General features: G+C 41.9%; 1 protein-coding gene across 1 annotated transcript in view; it reads left to right on the top strand.

The window, feature by feature from the left end:
• SPON1 (spondin 1) overlaps positions 1-21,352 on the top strand; it is a 336,829-nt gene that overhangs the window by 122,491 nt on the left and 192,986 nt on the right. The window contains exon 4 of the mRNA XM_004369665.1: positions 19,793-19,866. Within this exon, the coding sequence (XP_004369722.1) occupies positions 19,793-19,866 (74 nt within the window). The remainder of the gene's footprint in view (positions 1-19,792; positions 19,867-21,352) is intronic.

A 21,352-nucleotide genomic window follows, 5' to 3' on the forward strand; every position in this document is an offset into this window, starting at 1 on the left:
TTCTGTTCCACATTTTTCTCCCGTTCTATCAGGGTCTATCTATTGTGTCCCTGATCAGAATGGTCAGTAGTGGTAGCTGGGCACCATCTAATTCTTCTGGTCTCAGGGTAGATGAGGTCCGTGGTTCATGCTGACTATTAGAACTGTAGACTAATTTCATCTAATATACATTATTTTCTAGGGAAGTTTTAGGTTTACAGAAAAAATTTTCCAGAAAGTGCAGTGTTCCCATATGCCCCTCTCCCCCCTGCACACAGTTTATCCTATTATTAACCTCTTGCATTTATGTGGTATATTTGTTACAACTGATGAACCAATACTGACACATCATTATTAACTAAAGTCCTAGGTTTACATTAGGGTTCACTTTTTTCTGTGGCACAGTTCTGTGGGTTTTGATAAATGTATAATATCATGTATCAATCATTAAAACATCATGCAGAATATTTTCACTGTCCTTAAATGCCCTGTGCTCCACCTATTCATCATCCTCCTTTCTCTTGAACCCTGGCAAACCCTGATTTTTTTACTTTCTCTATCGTTTTGCCTTTTCTAAAATGTCATGGTTGGAATTATACAGTATGTAGCTTTTTTGGACTGGGCATCAATACTTTTTTTTAAAACCTCTCCCAAATGATTCTAATGAGCAGCCAGGGCTGAGACTCTCTGAGCTATGTAAAATGTTTACTACGGAGTGCCTGGCACATAGGAAGCACTCAATAGATGTTAGCTGTTACTGTTATAATGAGGCACTGGTGGTTCACTGGTAGAATTCCTGCCTTCCATGTGGGAGACCCTGGTTAGATCACCAACAGTGCACCTCATGCTCAGCTCCGACCTCTCCGTCTGTGGTGGTTTGCATGTTGCTATGACGCTAAACAGGTTTCAGGGAAGCTTCCAGACTAAGACAGACTAGGAAGAAAGGCCTGATGATCTACTTCCAAAAATCAGCCAGTGAAAACTGTGTGGATTCCAACAGTCTTATCTGCAACTGACCATGGGACTGGCCCAGGACCAGGCAGTGTTTTGTTCTGTTGTGCTTGTGGTCTCCATGAGTCGGGGGCTAATCGACGGCAGGTAACAACAACAACAGCATTACTGTTATACTGGCTGATGATAAAGCCAAGGCACCTGGACTAATACTGATGAATTTGTACGGACTTCTCATGGGCCCCAGCTACAAAGCAGAGCTCTGTGGGTAGGTACAGAGATGAACAAAAGATAGTCCCAACTCTCTAGTTGGGTAGAAAAGACATAAATACATGAGAAGTTAAAGAACAACACAGAGGAAGATGTTTCAAGCACCTACCTCATGCTAGGTGCTTTCCATACCAGCTTAGTTTAAGAATAGTCACAAGAGCCCTGTAAAGTAGCACAAATTAACCCCAATTGGTAGGGGAGAAAACTGAGGTTCAGGGAAGTAATTCACGTACTACATACTAAAGAGAGAGAGCCAGGATCAAACCTGATCTGCCTGACTACAAAGATCTTTCCACTCTACCATGAGACTTCTTTTACCTTGCTGATTTGATAGTTTATAAAGAGAAGTAATGAACTAGTTGGGACTAGAATTTAGAAAGTTTAAATTCCAGTCCTTAAGATCTGTCTATGTATGTATGCGTGCATGCATGCATCTATCTGTCTGTCTGTCTATCTGTCCTTCCAGGCTTCCAACCACCCATCTAATTCTGTTACCCTGAATGGTTTAGAAAAAGATTTTCAGCTTAATCAAATATGTTGTTAGTAGACCAACTTTTTGGGTACATTTTAATTAGTTCTCCATTCTCCTATGGAAAGTAAAAAAAAAAAAAAAATAGTATTAATGTATTACTTTCAGTAAATCATAGAGGAATAGGATAGCTGGGGTTATGCTTTAAAGTGTGCTAATGGTATCAAGAATATTTAACGCAGATTAACTACTAGTCCTAAACAGTAATACAAATAGAGGAAAACAAAATTAGTGTGATTATATACACTCAGAGACTATTTATTCTGTTAATTGTTAAAATTTAGTCAGCAATCAGAAGCAAAGAGACTTGCAGCTGCAGCTCCAAAAAGAGCCCATCCTCTGCTCAGCTGTTGCTAATTAATGTGATTTTCCTAATAACAGTTTTCTGATAGCAGACATACAGTAGCAAATCAAAACAACTTCATTTTTATGCTGATGAATTCTAACAAAACAACAACAAAAAAAGAGCTCAGCAGGATCCAAATAAAAATGTAGCTAACTGCAGACTTACATGAGGTATTTATCATGCACAGTTGACCATCAGTGCCAGAAGTTTATTGCACAAATGCATGGGTGCAAGGGGTGGGATAGCATGGCAAGTCACATCATCAGCCACAGTCATACTGGGTCACTATGGGACATGGTGCGTAGAGGATGTCCCATAGAGGAGCAGAAATGTGCTCTGGACAATGACCTGGGTGTAAGTGACCCACCTTCTCTTAATTTGTCTGACTTTTTTTTCCCAAGAGAGAATTCAAGTAGGCCCGTTTGTACCTTCCAACATGAAGAACCATTACTGGGCAGAGTTAGCAGGAGGCAACCCAGAAGTGGCCACCATGCTTAATATCTAGCCCATCTATGGTTGCCTTTGGCTCATGTTTTGACCCCCAGTCCAATCAGTTGCAGCTAATTGGTTTCATCCAAAACGTGTAGCACAAATCATAACAATTTATAGATTAAAGAACGGGTTTCGGCTTCCTAAGGAGGGTACCAGGCACATGGAAGCCATCAGGATTTGTGAGATTTTCCTACTGACAGTCCAGTACAATAGCATTGCAAACTAGGTCCGTCAGTTACATTAGACCTCTGGCCATGAGAAACTCGCGGGGGTGCCCTGTGGCCATCTCTAGAGCAGCCCGAACAGAGAATCCAAGTCAGCAGGAGGTTGACCTCTGCTATGGAGGTGGCATATGTCTGATTTTACTTTTGTTCATGTTTACAGATGAGGCAGTTGAGACCTCCCTCTCGCTCCCTCTTTCCTCCCCATCTCCACTGTGACTTCTGCCCCTTACTTTGCAAAGGTTCTATTCATTCCCCAGGGATACGTGCTCCGAAGTTCAACTCCGTCATCTCTTATGAGACATGCAACAAGTAAATGTGGTTACACAATCACCTGTAAGAGATATTTTTTATTGATTTGTTGGATTTTCATTTATTCTCTGACTACTTGGAAAAAAAAATTGCAGTACCTTTTTTAGGATGGGTATGGGACTCCAGAATTATTCTTCAAGTCCCCTATCTCTATTAAGTGGATGATCATAAAAAAAAAAAAAAGAAGAAGAAGAAGAAAAAGAATCAAAATCAATCACTTGCATTCCGTTTTGTATTAAAATGAGTTGCCACTAATTTATCTTCCATATTTTTTTACTCAAAAAAAAAACAAAACAAAACTAGAGGTCTTCTCTCTCTCTCTTCTCCTCCCTCCCTCTCTGTCTCTTTTCTCTCTCCCTCCCTTCTTTCCTCTCTCCTATCCTTCCTTCCTTCCTTTCTCCCTCTCTCCTCTCTCCTTTCCTTCTTTCTTCCCTCTCTCTCTTTCTTCCTTCCTCCCTCTCTCCCTCCCTTCCTTCCTTTCTTAATTTATCTCTGGGAGTATTTTCTCCGAGAAAGGCCAGAAAACATGACAAATTATGCTCAGATTTTGTAGTTTGTACGTGGTCTTGTGTTGCGGAACTCTGTAGGGGTCCCAGATGATCTGTGCTTAACACTCATGAGCTCATGTGACTTCAGGATGAGGTCAGATGCTACAAGAGGGGTGCAGATGTTGGAAAGAAGAAACATGGGCACACCTGGAGTGAGCCAAAATGTAAGAGTTTCTTTTTAAAAGGGCCAATTCAAGGGATGAACAAAGTAGAATGCATAGCGCACTCAGCGAATGTCTTTTCCATAAAGAGAGCTCTTGGTTTAACCTCCTTCTTGCAGACATACCATCATCCTGCTGACTTGCAGCATCGTGAAGGGATTTTGAAATCAACCTGTATGGTGCCTTTTTAGAACAATGATTGCCATCAGCCAGACTGCCTAGCTGGAACAGAGAAAAGAAGATACAACTGGCCTTTATGCAGCAGGAAATGTTTCATGGCTCAGACCAGTCGTTGTTTGCTGACCACTCAGCAGTCTGGGTGGCACTGCTAAAATAGAGGAGTTTATTCTTCTTGCCAGACAATGGACATATGGCAGACACTCAAAACTATGTGTTGAATATAACAGAGCTGAATTATGGGTAAAGTCACACTATAAAAACATCTCAGATCAACTCACCTTGAATGCCTCCTGCATGAAAGACACTGTGCTAAGTGCTAGAGGAGCCACAGAGTATAGCAAGGCCCTGCCCTCATGTTTTGGAAGTACAGAACAAACATACAGTAAGTCAAATGGTAATACAGGATATTGAAGTGCAAGCAGACAGCAAAGTACCCAAATGCCAAATGAATGGTAAAACTGTGCTCTGGAAATCTAGAGGAGGAACGGTCACTTCCCATGGTCCTAGTCAAGAAGGCTCTTCGAGGAGGCGGGATGGAGAGAGATGAGTGGGATTTGATTAGGCAGAGAGGAGGAGGAGGTGCATTCCAGGTTGGTTGAGTAGCTGATAAAAGCCAGCAGGGGAAGTATGATGCACATTCTGCTTATAGCGAAAAGGCAGGACTGACTGAAGAGGAGAGTTCAGATAGCTGGGAAAAGCGGGGCATCAGACCTGGCAGGTGTTAGGGATCGTGGATATTTAGCCAAGAGTTTGGACTGTAATCTACAAGTTAGAGAGTACCCACTCTGTGCCAGACACAGTGCTGGAGGACAAGTGATGGAGTGGTATAATCAGGACTACAATACCATTAAAACAAAACAAAAACCAAACTAGTTGCCATCAAGATGATTCCAACTTATGGCAACCCTATGTGTGCAGAGTACAACTGCTCCATAGGTTTTTCAAGGCTATGACTTTTCAGAAGCAGATTTCCAGGCCTTTCTTCCGAGACACCTCTGGGTGGGTTTGAACCTCCAATCTCTCAGTTAGTAGTTGAGCGCTTAACCATTTGTGCCACCCAGGGACACTTGTGATGCCATTAAACCCATTGCTGTCAAGTCGAATCCAACTCCTAGTGACCCTATAGGACAGAGTAGAACTGCCCCATAGGGTTTCCAAGGAGCAACGGGTGGATTCAAATTGCCAACCGTTTGGTTAGCAGCTGAGCTCTTAACCTCTGCACCACCAGGGCTCCATGATGCCATTACTGCCTAATAATCTGTGAAAGGAAATGATAATGTGCTAGAGATGACAACTAATCCCTGGCAGAGTGTAGGTAAATGGGATGGGTTGGCAAGGAGGAAAACACCTGTTAGGTCAGTGCAGTAACTGTATAAGGGAATCCTTCACTTCATCTTCCACGCATGTCCTGTGTAAGGATGGGAGCGGAGGGGACTGTGGTGGGTACTAACAAGCATGAAAATCACGACCTCTACTTGAGAGCAGTGATCCTTGTACATCTCCTCAAAGAAATGCACTTGCAACTCAAAAGATTATATAGGAAACTTGGGGGCAGTGAGTTTTCATTAATGAGGGAGAAACAATTTGGAGAATGGTTACACAACTCGAAGAATGTAATCAGTGTCACTGAACTGTACATGTAGAAATTGTTGAATTGCTGCATGTTCTGCTGTGTATATTCTCAACAACAACAAAATAAAATAAATTAAAAACATTTTTGCATACAGTTTCCATACAGTTTTTTCCAGGGGTTCGAGGAACCTCTGAAACCTCATGGACCATGAATCCCTAGCTAAGAACTATAACCACCCTCACCCCTCACCACTGCACCCCCCCACACACCCCAGCTTAGAGGGGGAGCACCCTCTTCTCCACTGTAGGAAGCCCCCCTTACCATAGCTGAAAACCAGGAAGGCTGTCTGAGAAACAGAAGGAAGGGGAGGAAGCCTGTGCTTAAGGACGGGGCTCTGTCGACCTGGGTTCTGTTTGCTTACACCTGAGACGAGACGACAAGCTTTGGCTGCAAGCCCTTGCTTAACGGGGCCCTACAGAAAGGAGAGGCGCTGAGGCTCAGGCGAGTCTGATGAACTGCAGAGAGCAATGACTTGTGTGAACCCAGCCTGCAATGTGGCAGCATTTCCTCTCCTTGGAGGCTGGGGCGATTATGTGATTACACCCACGCCCTGCCACGGAGCAGCGAAGACTCTGCACAGAACATACCCAAGAAACCCAGGAGCAATGCTTCTCTTCCTAGTTCTTGTTTTCCAGCCAAGACAGGTTCTATTTTGGATCAGAGCATAGTCTGGAGAGAAAGCAGTTGAAGCCTTGGGTGCATGGGATAAAAATTTAACCTTAATCTTTAGAAAAAGACCTATATCTTAGTTGGAGATTTTATTAAGTGGAATGGCAGTCGTGCCATTTCACATATCTACTAGCATGCATTTCAGTCTTGATACTAGTTCTTAAGCTTTTCAAAGTCACGAACCCCTTTGAGAAGCAGAGAAAAGCTATGAACTCTTACTCAGAAAAGTACACGTGTACACATCACATAAAATTTTATCATCCTGAAACCTGTTTGGAGACCCCAGATTAAGAAAGCCAGGTTCCATAAATCTTGGCCAGATCCTACGCTGGGCTCCATGGGTGCAAAGGTGAATAAGATGCAGTCCCTGGGCTTGAGGGGCTCACGATCTGATGGGGTTTTGTGGATGCGAAGAAGTTGGAGGGGAAAGTCAGGCCGCCAGTTTAACCGGAGGAGACATTAACAATCACAGGGACTCAACAATATCATAGAAATAGTGAACTACATTGTCGGTTGTCCCCTGAATAGTAATAACCTAAAAAACCAGTTGCCTTCAAGTTGATTCTGACTCACGGTAACTCCAGGTGTGTCAGAGTAGAGCTGTGCTCCATAGGATTTTCAATGGCTGATTTTTTCGGAAGTAGATCGCCAGTAGGAGGTAGATTGCCAGTAGGTGCCAGTAGATCCAAGTTGCCTCTGGGTGGACTCGAACCTCCAATCTTTCCGTTAACAGCCCAGCACGTTAACTGTTTGCACTAAATACCCTAGATAACAAAGAATCATATTGCAAAATGCTGAATAATGTGTTAAGGCAGATGGAAAAAAAATTTTTTTCAGAACATCAAACCCCATGTATGTCTAACCCTGAAAAAAAAAAGTTTTCTTAACAGAAAAAGATGTCTTGGCCTAATGATGTATTATGAGATATTGCCTTCACTTCAGACACAAGAATTAGAAATACATCTTTTTGCAAAATTAAGAAATACCATGAATAATTTAAGCCAGAGGGAGGAAACCTTTAAGGGTCAAAAGATGCTGAAAAATAATTATTAGTTTGGTTGAAAAAGAATTATAGAAAACAAGAAATGGTCCTGTTTACTATTCAGAATTGCCTACCTGTTAGAGCTTCCCAACTTGGACTACGTCCTGCAACCTATTTCTTTTGCTGATGCACATTTATTTAAGATTTTCTCAATAGCTGACAAATTTCCAGCCAGTGATCTAATAGGTACTTCCACTGTTTCTTCCGCCTGGGCTAACAGGCATGTGAAAGCTTCTTCCACAGTAAAAGAGTATTTTCATCACCTATGGTTTCCTGTCACACTGCTATTCCCCGTCCTTCCCTTTAAGCCACATCTCTGTCATACTGGAATGTGCCTGCAGCTGTGCTTGCTCTCTTCCTAGTCACTGTGAACAGGTGCCTGCCCCCTATACCCCTCAGAAAGTCCCCAGCAAATGGTGGCGGTGACTTCCCAGGCACCAAATCCAAGCCCCTCTTTTAAGACTTCATCCAGAGTTGTCCTTCTCAGAGATTCTTCTGATCAAAGCATCCCTGCTCTCACTTCTGTCAAAGATCTTCACCAGGTATGTAGGGCCAGGTAGAACTGGTTCCTCATTTTTTGACTGGACTCTTCTGTTCTATCACAATACTTTGCTCATACATGTTTGAATCAGTTAGGCATGCTTTCAAGAGCAGCGTTTATTAGAAAACTTGCCTAACAATAGCTTAGCAAATAGACGTTTATTTTTTTATATAACAAGAAGGTCAGAGGTAGGTGGTTGCTGGTATTGTTCCAGCAGGCTAAACAATGTATCTGTGATTTTTCTTGGCCTTTTCTTCATGATCACAAAATAGCTGCCTTGTTTTCAGACATTGTGTTTGAAATTAACACTGGAAAATGGGACAGAACAGGGTGGCCTCATTAATTTCTTGTATCTAGAAAGCAAAACTTTTTCAGAAGCTTCCCCCTCCAACCTGCAAACCTCTCCTTATGTTACTGAGGCCATATCTGGGTCATGTGGTTCACCCCAATCCCCAGCTATGAGGAAGGCTGGAAAAGTGGGAACAGGATTACCATGCTTGGCTTACCTGGTGCTACTCCAAACAAAATGATGGCCTGTAATCATGGAAGATGGAAGGAATGGAAAATGGGGAGGCTCTAGTATTTGCTAGGCAGTATTCTGACTCATCGGATTACGTGTCTCTTTCCCATCAAACTGTCAACTATTTGGTGTCACACAGACTATGTGTTATTCCTCTTTGTATCTCCAATTCCGAGCACAGCTTTGTGGCACCTTGTCTGTTAACCAAACACAGAGTAAATGAATGTCTGTCTGGTTTTAATGCCTTTCGTATCTAAATTAGTTCTTTTAAAATGCATCCAGTTTTATTCTTTTCTTTTTACGTCCCTCTTAGGATATTGAAATCAATTCCTTGTTAATTTTCCATTGGATTTTTGGGGGGATAAAACTTAAAGTGCTAGAGTAGTAGTATTGACAAGATATATGATAAAGTTAGGTCTGAAACTGGACAATAATAAAGGAAAATGAAACTATGGTAAACTTGTTATCCCCAGGGTCACTCTAAGAGGAAATAAACTGAGTGCTAAAATAGGTCTTCCTCTAATTTTTTACTAAAATTGGAACCAGGGCTTTGTAGATGTAGCTTCGTTCAATGATATGGATCAAGAGCTCCAGAAATCCAATGATTATACAATACTGGGAGTGAATTGTAGTCTTGTAAAGAATCTAATTAGCCTCTTAACCATATTCTGGTAATAATCTAACTGCCAAGGGTACTTGAAACACCTTGGCTCTCCCTGGAGCTGATTGAGATGGTTCAGGTTGAGGTGCCCGCTCAGAGCAGAAAGCATTGCTTCCCAGGTCTATGGATGGCAGACTTGCCAAGGGTCTGTCTTTAGTGTACAGCTGTCTGACTGTTGCAAACAGCCCATCACTGTTACAGACTCAGCCTCTGGAATTCCAAGCCCAGCTCAAGTGCCATCTTCTCCAAGAAGTTATCCTTGACCAACTTCATTCCTACCAACAATCCCCCCAACTCCACCTCTATCTTTACCTCATCCCAGCCAGACCTCTCCCACCTCTGAGTCACCTCAGCGCTTGTAGATAATTCTAACACACTGCTTATTGTGAGAGTCATTTGGGTATGTGTCTGTGTAGAGTGTGGCTCCTAAAGGATGCCAGACAGATTGTCAAAGGCAGAGTGTTTTTAGAACAGCATGATCTGGCCCTCATCTAACCCTACTTCCCATTTTGTCACCAACTCAAACCTCTGTGGCCTTATTATGGGCCATCGCTTGCCTCAGGGCCTTTGCATGTGCTCTTTTATCTGCAAAGAAGAGCCTTCCCCACTCTTTGTCTGCTAACTTCAACTCATCTCTCAGATCACCATTAGAAAGGCCCGCTAAGATCTCTTAATCTAATTAGATTCTCCCATTATTTTTCTCACAATGTATTTGTCTTTTATTCGATATATTTATTTGTTCAATGTCTCTCTCCTGTTCGGGACCATATGTTCCAAAAATACAAGAATCATGTTGTGTTTTTTGTTAGTTTGTTTACCGCTGCATTCCCAGGACTAGCGTAGGGTTTGGAAGAAAGGTGTGGCAATTTACTTCCAAAAAGTCAGTCATTGAAAACCATACTCTGACACACGTGGTGTCACAATCAGTCAGAAGCGACTTGATGGCAACTGGAGAGAGAGTGTTCAAAATGTATTTGTTGAATGAAAAATGAATGATGAGGTTGAAGCACTGTTCATTGCTATGACATAGCTTTAACTTGGACAGGTCTTTGGAGGCCCTTGGAGGACCAAAAAGACATCCTCAAGATCTCCACAGGCCTTTCAGGGGGTACTAATAGAGGTCCGTGAATGATGTTTAACATTTCAAAAGACCAAATGAAGATCATTATTTAGCTACAAGAAGACTACACCAGAATTGACCGAGGTGATGGTCACACTAGTTGTCTCGAGCTAATCGGATGGACTGATGGGCAGATACATGTGTTCTTCCTGTAGTAACAACAGGAAATGAAGTAAGTGTTTCTGCTGTCATCCTAATTGTTTTCCCCTATAAAACCAAAACCAAACCCTCTGCCTTCAAGTTGATTCAGACTCATGGTGATCCCATGTATTACAGAGTAGAACTGCTCCATAGGATTTTCTTGTCTGTAATCTTTATGGACAGGGGTCACCAGGTCTTTCTTTCGTGGCAGTGCTTGGTGGGTTCAAACCACTAACCTTTAAGTTAGTAGCTGATCAAAAACTGTTTGCACCACCCAGAAACTTTTGTTTTGTCCTCTAGGTAAGGTATTATATTTCTCTGGCTGCTTTCAAGACGTTTTTCTTTGTCTCGAGTTTTCAGAAGTTTCATTATGATGTATCTTGTTGTGTACTCTTTGAGTTTATCCTGTTTAGAGTTCACTCAGCTTCTTCAATCTGTAGGTTTATGTCTTTTGCAAACTTGGGAAGTTTTTAGCCATTATTTCTTTTTTTATTTTTTATTGTACTTTAGATGAAGTTTTGCAGAATATATTAGTTTCTCATTAAACAATTAATACACATATTGTTTTGTGACATTGGTTGCCAAACCCATGACATGTCAGCACTTTCCCCTTCTCAACTTTGGGTTCCCCATTACTAGCTTTCCAGCTCCCTCCTGCCTTCTCGTCCTTTCTGCTGGACTAGTGTGCCCATTTAGTCTTGTTTTGTTTCATGGGCCTGTCTAATCCTTGGCTGAAGGGTGAACCTCAGGGGTGACTTCAGTACTGAATTAAAAGGGTGCCTGGGGACCATACTCTTGGGATTTCTCCAGTCTCTGTCAGACCAGTGAGTCTGGTCTTTTTCTGTGGTTAGAATTTTGTTCTACATTTTTCTCCAGCTCTGTCGGGGACCCTCTATTATGATCCTTGTCAGAACAGTCGGTGGTGGTAGCCAGGCACCATCTAGTTGTGCTGGACTCGGTCTGCTGGATGCTGTGGTAGTTGTAGTCCATTAGTTCTTTGAACTAATCTTTCCCTTATGTCTTTGGTTTTCTTCATTTCTTCCTTGCTCCAGACGGTGTGAGACTGGTGGAGCATCTTAGATGGCCACTCACAAGCTTTTAATACCCCAGACGCTACTCATTAAAGTAGGATGTAGACCATTTTCTTTATAAACTATGTTATGCCAATTGAGCTAGATGTTCCCTGAGACCATGGTCCTCAGCTCTCAACCCTGTAATTTGGTCCCTCAGGGAGTTTGGCTGTATCTATGGAGCTTCCATGGCCTTGCCTTGGTCAGGTTGTGCTGGCTTCCCCCGGTATTGTATACTGCATTACCCTTCACCAAAGTGACCACTTATCTATGTCTGTTTAGTGTATTTTTTAGCCATTGTTTCTTCAAGTGTTTTTTCAGCTCCATTCTCTTTCTCTCCTTCAGATACTGATGACACAAATGTTAGCTCTTTTGTTATAGTCCCACAGGTCCTTGAGGAGCTATTCATTTTTCAGTCAACTTTCTCTCTGTTGTTCAGATTGGATCATTTCCATTGTTCCATCTTTAAGTTCATTGATTCTTTCCTTTTTTTCCATTCTGCTGTTGAGCCCAACCATTTAGTTATTGTATTTTTCAGTTCTAAAATCCACTGTTTTTTTTTTTTTTTTTGTATCTTCTATTTCTTTGCTGAGGCTTTTGATATTTTCATTTCTTTCAAGCATGTTTGTAACTGCTGTTGAAACATATTTATGGTGACTGTTTTAAAATACTTGTCAGATAATTCCAACATCTGCATCATCTTGGTGTTGGCTTCTGTTGATGGTTTTCCTCATTCAAATTGAAATTTGCATGGTTCTTGGTAAGATGAGTGTTCTATTTCATCCTGGACATTTTGAGTATTATCTTATGAGACTCAGGATCTTACTTAAGTCTTCTGTTTTAGCAGGCCTCTTTTGACACTGTGCCAGTAGGAGAAGGGGGAATCACTATGTTACTGCCAGGTTGGGGTTAAAGTCCAAGTTTCCCACTTGGTCTCTGTTGACACCCTGGTGGGGGAAGGGTGTGCCTCCTTACTGCTATGTGAAGATAGAAGTTGAGGATCCTCACTAGTCCTCCACTGACACCACCCTAGTGCTCTGCCATTCCTTCAGTCCCAAGGTTCCTAACCAGTCTGCTTTCTTCTCTACACCTTTCAGATTTTTCATATATATATATAATATGTAGCATGGTTTTTTAGCTGTACTTAGTGGCGAATAGGGGAAAGTGTGCCTACTCTGTCTTTTCCAGAACTGGAACCTCCCCATTATATTTTAGCATTTATAATTCATTCATTCATTTATTCTATGAATTTTTATTGAGTGCTTGCTTTATATTATGAACTGTATACCGGACACTAACAATCCTCTTCTTTGTTTCTGCATAACACTTCTCACAATTTGTTACTGTGTCTGTTCGCTTGTTTATTCTTTTCCTTTACCACTTTAGGGCAAGGGGGTTTGGAGAGTGGGTAGAAGGCAGTGGGCATGGTTATAAAAGGGCAACACGAGCTTTTCTTGTTGTGTTGAAACTGTTCGGTATAAGAAACTACACAGGTGATAACATTGTACAGAACTAAATACACACAAATGAGTACTCAAAAACTGCAGAATCTGAATAAGATTGGTGGATTGTATCAAAGTCACTATCTTGGTTATGATACACGATAGTTTTGCGAAATGTTACAACTGGAGGAAACTGGGCAAAGTTTGCAAGGGATCTCCTCATATTATTTCTTAAAACTGCATGTGAATCTTCAGTTATCTCAATAAAAGTTTCTAAATTAAAAAAAAAAAAATTCTTGCCCTCTTCTGTCTTTTGTTTCAATCAGTGCCATCACCATTTCTTTCTCTAGTTACTGAGATTTGTACGTCGGGAGTCAGTTTACTTAACATTATCTGCCTCAGTTTTCTCATCCGTAAAATAGGGATAATAGTAGTGCCTACTTTATGGGGTTGTTGTGAGGACTAAATGAGTTAATATTTGTGAAGCACTTACAAGAATTCTTAATTGTTAAATAAACAAAGAATAAATAAGATATCTTTCACTTAACCTTCTCTTTCTGCCCCAAATTCAGTAACTTACTAAGTTCTGATAAATGTTCCTGTAGCGTGTCGCATAGATTCTCTATTTCCACTGGCCCCCTCCCAATTCAGGGCTTCAGTGCCACCATCACTGCCTCCTCTATGAAGCCTTGCCGGCACGGAGTTAGTCACTGCTCCTCTGCCCCCGTGACTCCACCCTTATTGTACTTAACATTGATTTCCAGTTATCTTTTTTGGTTTCTCATTTTCCCCCACTGGACTAGGAGCTGCTTACTGGCAGACTCCATTTCTTATTCATATTTGAATTTTCAGCTCCTAACAAAGTGCCTGGCACAAAATAAGAGCTCAGTAATTGTTTATGAATAATCTTGTGACAGCTAGCTTCTTTGCAGTGATGGTAAACTGCTGCTGCTGTTGTTGTTGTTGTTAGGTGCCGTCGAATCGGTTCTGACTCATAGCGACACCACGTACAAGAGAATGAAACACTGCCTGGTCCTGTGCACCCTCACGATCATTTCTGTCTTTGAGCCCGTTATTCCAGCCACTGTGTCAATCCATCTCATTGAGGGTCTTCCTCTTTTCCACTGACCCTCTACTATAGCAAGCATGATGTCCTTCTCCAGGGACTGGTCACTCCTGATAACTTGTCCAAAGTATGTGAGACTAAGTCTTCCCATCCTTGCTTCTAAGGAGAATTCTGACTGTACTTCTTCCAAGACAGATTTGTTTGTTCCTTTGAAAGTCCATGGTATAGTCAATGTTCTTTGCCAGCACCATGATTCAAAGGCATCGATTCTTCTTTGGTCTTCCTTATTCATTGTTCAGCTTTCACATGCATATGAGGTGACTGAAAATACCATGGCTTGGGCCAGGTGCACCTTAGCCCTCAAGGTGACATCTTTGCTTTTTAACATTTTAAGGAGGTCTTTTGCAGCAGATTTGCCCTTAAATCTGTAGCTTTCTGACCCCAAGCATAGGTTGTGACCTTATTCGTGAGAAGCCATGCAGTTTTTGTACATCTTATAGATAGGGTTCTACAGGTAAGCTTGCACTTTTCTTCTCCCATGGGCATATTACATGGGCTGCCACGATGCCGATTAACTCCTGGACATTGCCCCATTTCCTAAGATCCACCTAACTCTATGTTATGGGTTCCTTTGTGTTCCCTAAAAAGGTATATTCAAGTTCTACCCTTCAATACCTGTGAATATGACCTTATCTGAGAAAAGCATCTTTGCAGATAGAATTAGTTGGTTAAGATGAGGCCATTCTGGAAAAGAGTGGACTCTAATCCACTATGACTGGTGTCCTTATAAGAAGAGGAGAAGAGAGATCGACACAAGAGGGAAACAGCCATGTGAAGACTGAGGCAGAGATTGGAGTTATGCTGCCACAAGTCAAGAAACATATGAAGCTACCAGACCGTGGAGAGACAAGAAAGAATCTTCCCCTAGAGCCTTCAGAGAGAGAATGGCCCTTCCAACACCCTGAATTTAGACTTCTAGCCTCCAAATCTGTGAGACAATGAGTTTTTGTTGTTTTAAGCCACACAGTTTGTAGTAATCTGTTTTAGCACCCCTGGGAAACTATTACAGGCCATATAAAAGATAGGTGATAGTTTGGATCATGGAATGTGTACATACTCTAAATATTTGCTGATTGATGTGAGGCCATGGTCAGGTGATCACTCGTATCCCTGTGAAGTAAAAATGCAGATAGCCTCAATGCCTGGTGATGTTACCATCACTGTGAATTCAATATTTCATTCCTAGGTCCTTCCAAAGAGTTTTTCTTTCATTGGTAGAAGAGACTAAATGTTACTCATTAGAAACTGGATCAACTCTATGGAAAACATCCTTGAGATTATAGAGACATTTTGTAAAGTACTTCAAGAAATGCTTAGTAATAAGGAATTTACTGGAATTGGAAAGGAGGTTTGGCAAAAATAGTCTGAAGACCACAAACACAAGCTTCATTTTGGTCATTTATTATCTCTGCGTGAAGCAGCTGACCAGAGAGCACCCTCACTCTTCTCTCCACAAGCAAAGATGGCAGACCTGAAACAATCATAGTAACAGCTACTGTTTATTAAGCACTTATTATGTGCCAGGCACTTAGTTAGAGGCTGGTGGTGAGTTAACAACAGCAACAATAATGTCTACCACGTACTAAGTAGTTGGTGTGTGCAGTGTGCTGTGTTAGGCACCTTCCGTGAATTATCGCTATACAAGTAGCCCAGCTGCTGAAGAGCCATGCATATTTTTAAGTAATTTCATGTCCTATTATCTCCCAAGTCCTTTTGTTTCAGAGGTCTCCCTGTCCCTTTTTGGTAAGAGCAGGATCCCAGCCCTTTTCAGCCCTAGACAGCAAACCCACAATGTTAGCAGACTCTAGCTTTACCTCAACAGGCAAATTCCCCAAGGAAAAAAGACCAGCAAGTAAATAAACTCTTCAGACCTAAAAAGGACAAGCATCCAAGAGATTCAGAATGGTGTTCCTGGAAAAGTTCCATTTTAGGTTTAAAAGAAAACTTTTGGAATGATTAGTGAGTTATTTAGAACCTTGATATTCCAAAGTTTGAGAAGCCAACATACCAAGAAATTTAATTTAGATTTCCTTAACACACTCTCTCATGATAAGAAGTAATCAGTATATAAATGCTATGCAACAGGACTGCCAAATCGCAACATAAAATGAGAGAAATTTGTTATTTTGAAATGCTGAGGGAATTGTTACTAACAGCTTTCTCATCTTGTAAGGCTATTATTTTTCTGAACTATAATATGATTCATAAATCTCAGCTGGGTTTTATACTTTTGACAAGAGAAGCCTCAAAGTGAAATGCATTTTCTCAGAATATGAAATTCTTGCAGGCATTGACCAAGTGGGGAATGAAAAGAAAACATCTTCTGCAACCAACCCTACTAAAGTCTTGGTCTCTGCTAACACGTCTGTAGGGATATGTTGGTCTTCCCCAAAGTTTCAGGCTCAGCTTGACTCTCTTCTCAATCTACACACTTGCCCTGGGTAACATCAGCCACTCCAAGCACTGCAATGCTTACCTATGCACCAAACCAAAATAAAACCAAACCAGTTGCTGATGAGTCAATTCCTACTCATGATGACCCCATGTGTTTCAGACCAGGCTTCAAACCTGATTCTTTCCGGTTCAAACCCCTGCTGAGAATTTGCATTTCTAATAAGTTCCCTACTGAGAATTTGCATTTCTACCCCAGATATACTGATTCAGAATCTACATTTTAACAAGTTTCCCAGGTGATTCTTATGTATAACTTCCTCAGCAGTGGTCCAAACCAGAAGAAAACAGTTAGAAGCCTTGCTTTCAGAGTAGAACTGCACTCTACGGGGCTTTCAATAGCTGTGATTTTTTGGAAGTAGATCACCAGGCCTTTCTTCAGAGGGGCCGCTGGGTGGATTCAACTTGCCAACCTCTCAGTTAGTAGCTGAGTGCCACCAACGGGCTGCTTACCTATGTGCCAAAACCAAACTCATTGCCATCAAGTTGATTCCAACTCATAGCAACCGTATAGGACACAGTAGAACTGCCCCATAAGGTTACTTATTCTCAGATCCATACTCTCATCTCCTTACATCTCTCCTGAGTTACAGGTCCATGTATCTAACTACCCAAGGAGCCCTGGTGGCACAGTGGTTAAGTGCTCAGCTGCTAATCAAAAGGTCAGTGGTTCTAACCCACCAGCCACTCAACAGGAGAAAGATGTGGCAGTCTGCTTCCATAAAGATTACAGCCTTGGAAACCCTATGGGGCAATTCTACTCTGTCCTTTAGGGTTGCAATGATTTGGGGGTGTGAACTAACCCGACGGCAATGGGTATCTCTAACTACTCACTAGACTTATCACCATCATGTCCTATAGGCAGTTCAATCTCAACTCCTCTTCTTTTTCCCAAACCCTGTCCCTTCTCCTTGAATTCCAGTATTGAAATTATTCTAATGCCTATAGAAATAAGTAAAATACAGTCCCTCCTCCCAAGAAACTTATAATCTAACACAGAAGACAAAAGTAAACAGGCAATTGCAGTAGCAGTTAATAAATACTGTGGTAGGAGAAACCCAAGAGACTGTGGCTGTCATAGAAAGTACAGCCAGTCAGGGAAGGCAATCTGAAGAAAATAAAGTCTCAGTTGGGTACGAGTTAGGCAACTGAAATAAGTGTGTGTGTGTGTGTGTGTGTGTGTGCGCGCGCGCGCGCGCTCCAGGCCTTTCTTCCTAGTTCATCTTAGTCTAGAGGCTCCACTGAAACCTGTTCAGCACCATAGCAACACACAAGCCTCAACAGACAGAAAGGTCATGGCTACACATGTGGTGCATTTGTTGGGAATTGAACCTGTGTCTCCTGCATGGAAGGAGAATTCTACCACTGAACCACCACTGCACCCCGCCCTCCCAGTTAGTACCTCAAAAACCAAAAAAAACCCAAACCCATTGCCATTGAGTCAATTCCAACTCAGAGCCACCCTATGAGTTAGTACCTACACATCCTTTCTCAGAGGAGCCTTTCCCAGCTTGCTCAGGACCTTCTACGTTGGGTTTAGTAGTTTGATGTCCCTCCCCACCCCACTATACTGTAAACTTTAAGAACGGGAAATGGCTCCATCCGTCTTGTTCCCTACAGTTTCCCCAGCATCTCCTACAGCATCTGACCACTAAGCAGGCCCCCAACAACTCTGCTGAAAAATGTATTAGTAAATATACCAGGAAAACAAGTAGGGGAAAGGCTGCTTTGGCTGAAATAAAGATGGAGGCCAGAGCCTTTGGTAGAAGCAGAATGTTGGGCTGCCACACCTCCCACTAGGCCTACTCACTGGCCTCCACAGGAGTCCCTGAGGCACTTCTCTTGGTGGGGAACATGTGGAAGGGAAAGGCACTGATGTAGATTGTGGGATGCTCTAACTAACAAAAGGCTTTGGTATGTGGCTTTGGCATAGGGATGAATGTTATTCTCTTGGCCCAAGGAAACTTTCCTGCTCAGTGGTCAACAAACCAGATAAATGATCAAAGTAGCTTTGTGTAGACAGAGGCATATTTCATTCATTTATTTCAACATCTAATCTCTCTTGGGTGGGGAAAGACTGTAAAAGACATCTGTAGGCTGGTCTGAATTTTATTCTTTTGTGCAAGACTGGATGTAGAGTTCACGCTTCTTTGGAAAGGCGCCTTGGCCTAGGCCCAGACCATCTAGAAATTGCTCTGTCCTCAGCAGATTCATGCATACTTGGGCCCGTTCCTGGGTCTGAGATCGTGTGACACAGGGAAGATCTTGTGACTCCATCAATCGGTCTGCATGGTCAGCTGTAACGCAGTCACCACCACCACCAGCACCAGTTGCTGTTGAATCTGTTCTGACACGTGGTGGCCTCATGTGTGTCAGAGTAGAACTGCGCTCCATAGGGTTTTCAATGGCTGTGACCTTTCAGAAGTAAATCACCAGGGCTTTCTTCTGAGGCACCTCTGAGTGAACTTAAACCTCCAACCTTTCAGTTAGCAGCCAAGCATGTTAACCATTTGTACCACCCAGGGACTCTGTAATATAGTCAAGGGACCTCTTTATCTCCTAAGTATGGCAAATGGAAGTGAAAGTTACCTTCTGATTGAGAAGCATGGCTAAAGAAAATCAATAGAAATGGCCTAAGGTCCATTGGCACTGTCTCAATTTTAATTGTCATAGACTTTCAGATTACTGGAACACTGGGTTTCAGGATCCAACCTCTGTGAGACTGACCGAAAATAAAGAGTGGAGGGGGGATGGAGAAGTGAGTGGCCTGTCTGTGCAATCCCAGATTAAAGAGAAAGTCTGTGCTGGCCAAAAGTTCGTCATTATTCAGGCTCCAAATATTTCCAAATTCTAAGATCCTGTGTTTGACAAGAGAGCAATGTAACAGCTGAAGTTGTCTTTGTTCAGAATGCAGGAGACAGTTTCGTCTAGACTTTCAGGAAAGATGTAGAATGACATTTTCAGAACAAATCAAAAAATATTTTTAAATTCCTTTTTTCTTTCAGGAAGAGGTTTGACACGCTTCTATGATTTGAATTTGGTCGATCTATAAATGGCCTCAATAGTTTGATATAAAAAGAAGAGTAAAAATGAACCATTGAGGAAAGTTATTGAAAATGCTGTTAGTTTACTTTCTTACCTGAATTATATAATCACTGCCACCACCAACAAAATTTCTAGGCACGTGCTAAGCTCTTGATGTATTTTCTTATTTAATCCCCATAGCAAACCCATGAGGTAGGTATTATTATTATTTCGGTATTTGAACGAAGAAACTGAGGTACACAGAGTTGGGCTGACTGACCCAAAGGTGGCCAAGCAAGGACCAGGTCTGACTCAACTCTCAAACCTGCCCTCCTGACCACCGTGCTGTCTTCTTTCCTACAGAGCCAGCATCGTACAGAAACGCATCATTTATTTTCAAGACGAGGGCTCTCTGACCAAGAAACTTTGTGAACAAGGTAAGAACCGGCTGGTAGGGCAGGGGAAGATAAATAGAAGGTGGTTCATTTAATCCAAGGATTTGCCACAGGAAACAAGGTGCTTGGGCTTTCCGAGTTCCTCTAGGTTCTGCTTCCTCACGTAGCTCCAATTTTTAATCTGGCTGTGTGCTCTGGATAATTGGATCCGCCTTAAGCTCTAATTACTCAGCTTGATTCCCCGGGTACAAGATAATGTACCTTATATTGATGTCGTCTTCTTATTTTTGTGAAACAGTGATTACTCTGAAGAGGTTCCTTGGAATAATTCACAGGACTTAATTAAGGAATTTGCAATTGTGTACCTTTAAAAAATCTGTAAAGGGTCTCTGGAATACTCATTGCAGCAGGAACTTGTTTGGCATCCAGGTAATGTGGGGGGATTTTTCTCCAGGGAAGACCAGCAGAGGATGGGGATGCCAGTGGGGACCTTGACCTTGTGATTTCACCACAGTGGAGGATGGGGCCTTGCATGTGCAAGCTCATCGTCCCCCTCCTCCTGGGGTTGAAGACATTCTAACAAAGCTCACAGAGAGATTAGAGAGGTTGGAGGTTAGAGCAGAGGACTTGATTTAGATCAGGCCTGGGTTTGAATCTTGCCTCTGCCCTTCCTAGCCATGTGACCTTGTAACTTAATATCTGTAAAACAGTACTCTTCCTCTCTGGCACATAGTAAATATTATATTGGTAAGTGCTAGCTCTTGTCATCTATATCAGAAAGCTCATTTATTCATCTGCTGTAAAAATAAAGACCTTAAAAATCTAAATGTATTTAGAACTTATTAGAGAACTAAATAAAAATAGAAAAAATTCTGTCATTATCCATCTTAACGATCTCATTTCTATTCATTTTTGCAGAATTTTTATATGCATTTAGAGCAATTAGTATTTTGAGAAGAAATAATCCTCTCCAACACTAGCAAATCATAAGCTACTAAAGAAAAGAAAGGTTAAATGAAGATCTTCTGGGAAAATAATAGTAAAAATAACTAATATTTTTGAGTTCTTACTACAAGCCCTTCACATGCGTTAATCGTACAATCTGCACAACAACCCTATATAGTAGAGACTATTATCCCTATTTTACAGATGAGGAACCTGAGATAAAAAGGTTAAATCACTTGCTTAGTATCATATAGCTAGTGATAGAGGGCAGGGTTTGAATGCAGGCCAGCTGTCTCCAGAGCCAGTGCCTTTTGCCACTGCCTTTCTATCAGAGGAAAAAAATACAGTTGCTGTCAAGTCAATCCCGACTCTTGGCAACCCCATGTGTGTCAGAGTAGAACTGTGCTCCACAGGGTTTTCAATGGCTAATTTTTTGGAAGTAGATCACCAGGCCTTTCTTCTGAGGTACCTCTGGGTGGACTCGCCAACCTTTTGGTTAGCAGCCAAGTGCACTAACCATTTGCACCACCCAGGGACTCCTCTATCGAAAGAACTACCTCCCAATTTAGTAACTTGCATCACT

The sequence above is a fragment of the Trichechus manatus genome, unplaced genomic scaffold, assembly GCF_000243295.1.
Source record: "Trichechus manatus latirostris isolate Lorelei unplaced genomic scaffold, TriManLat1.0 scaffold00006, whole genome shotgun sequence".
In the NCBI taxonomy this organism is placed as follows: Eukaryota; Metazoa; Chordata; class Mammalia; order Sirenia; family Trichechidae; genus Trichechus; species Trichechus manatus.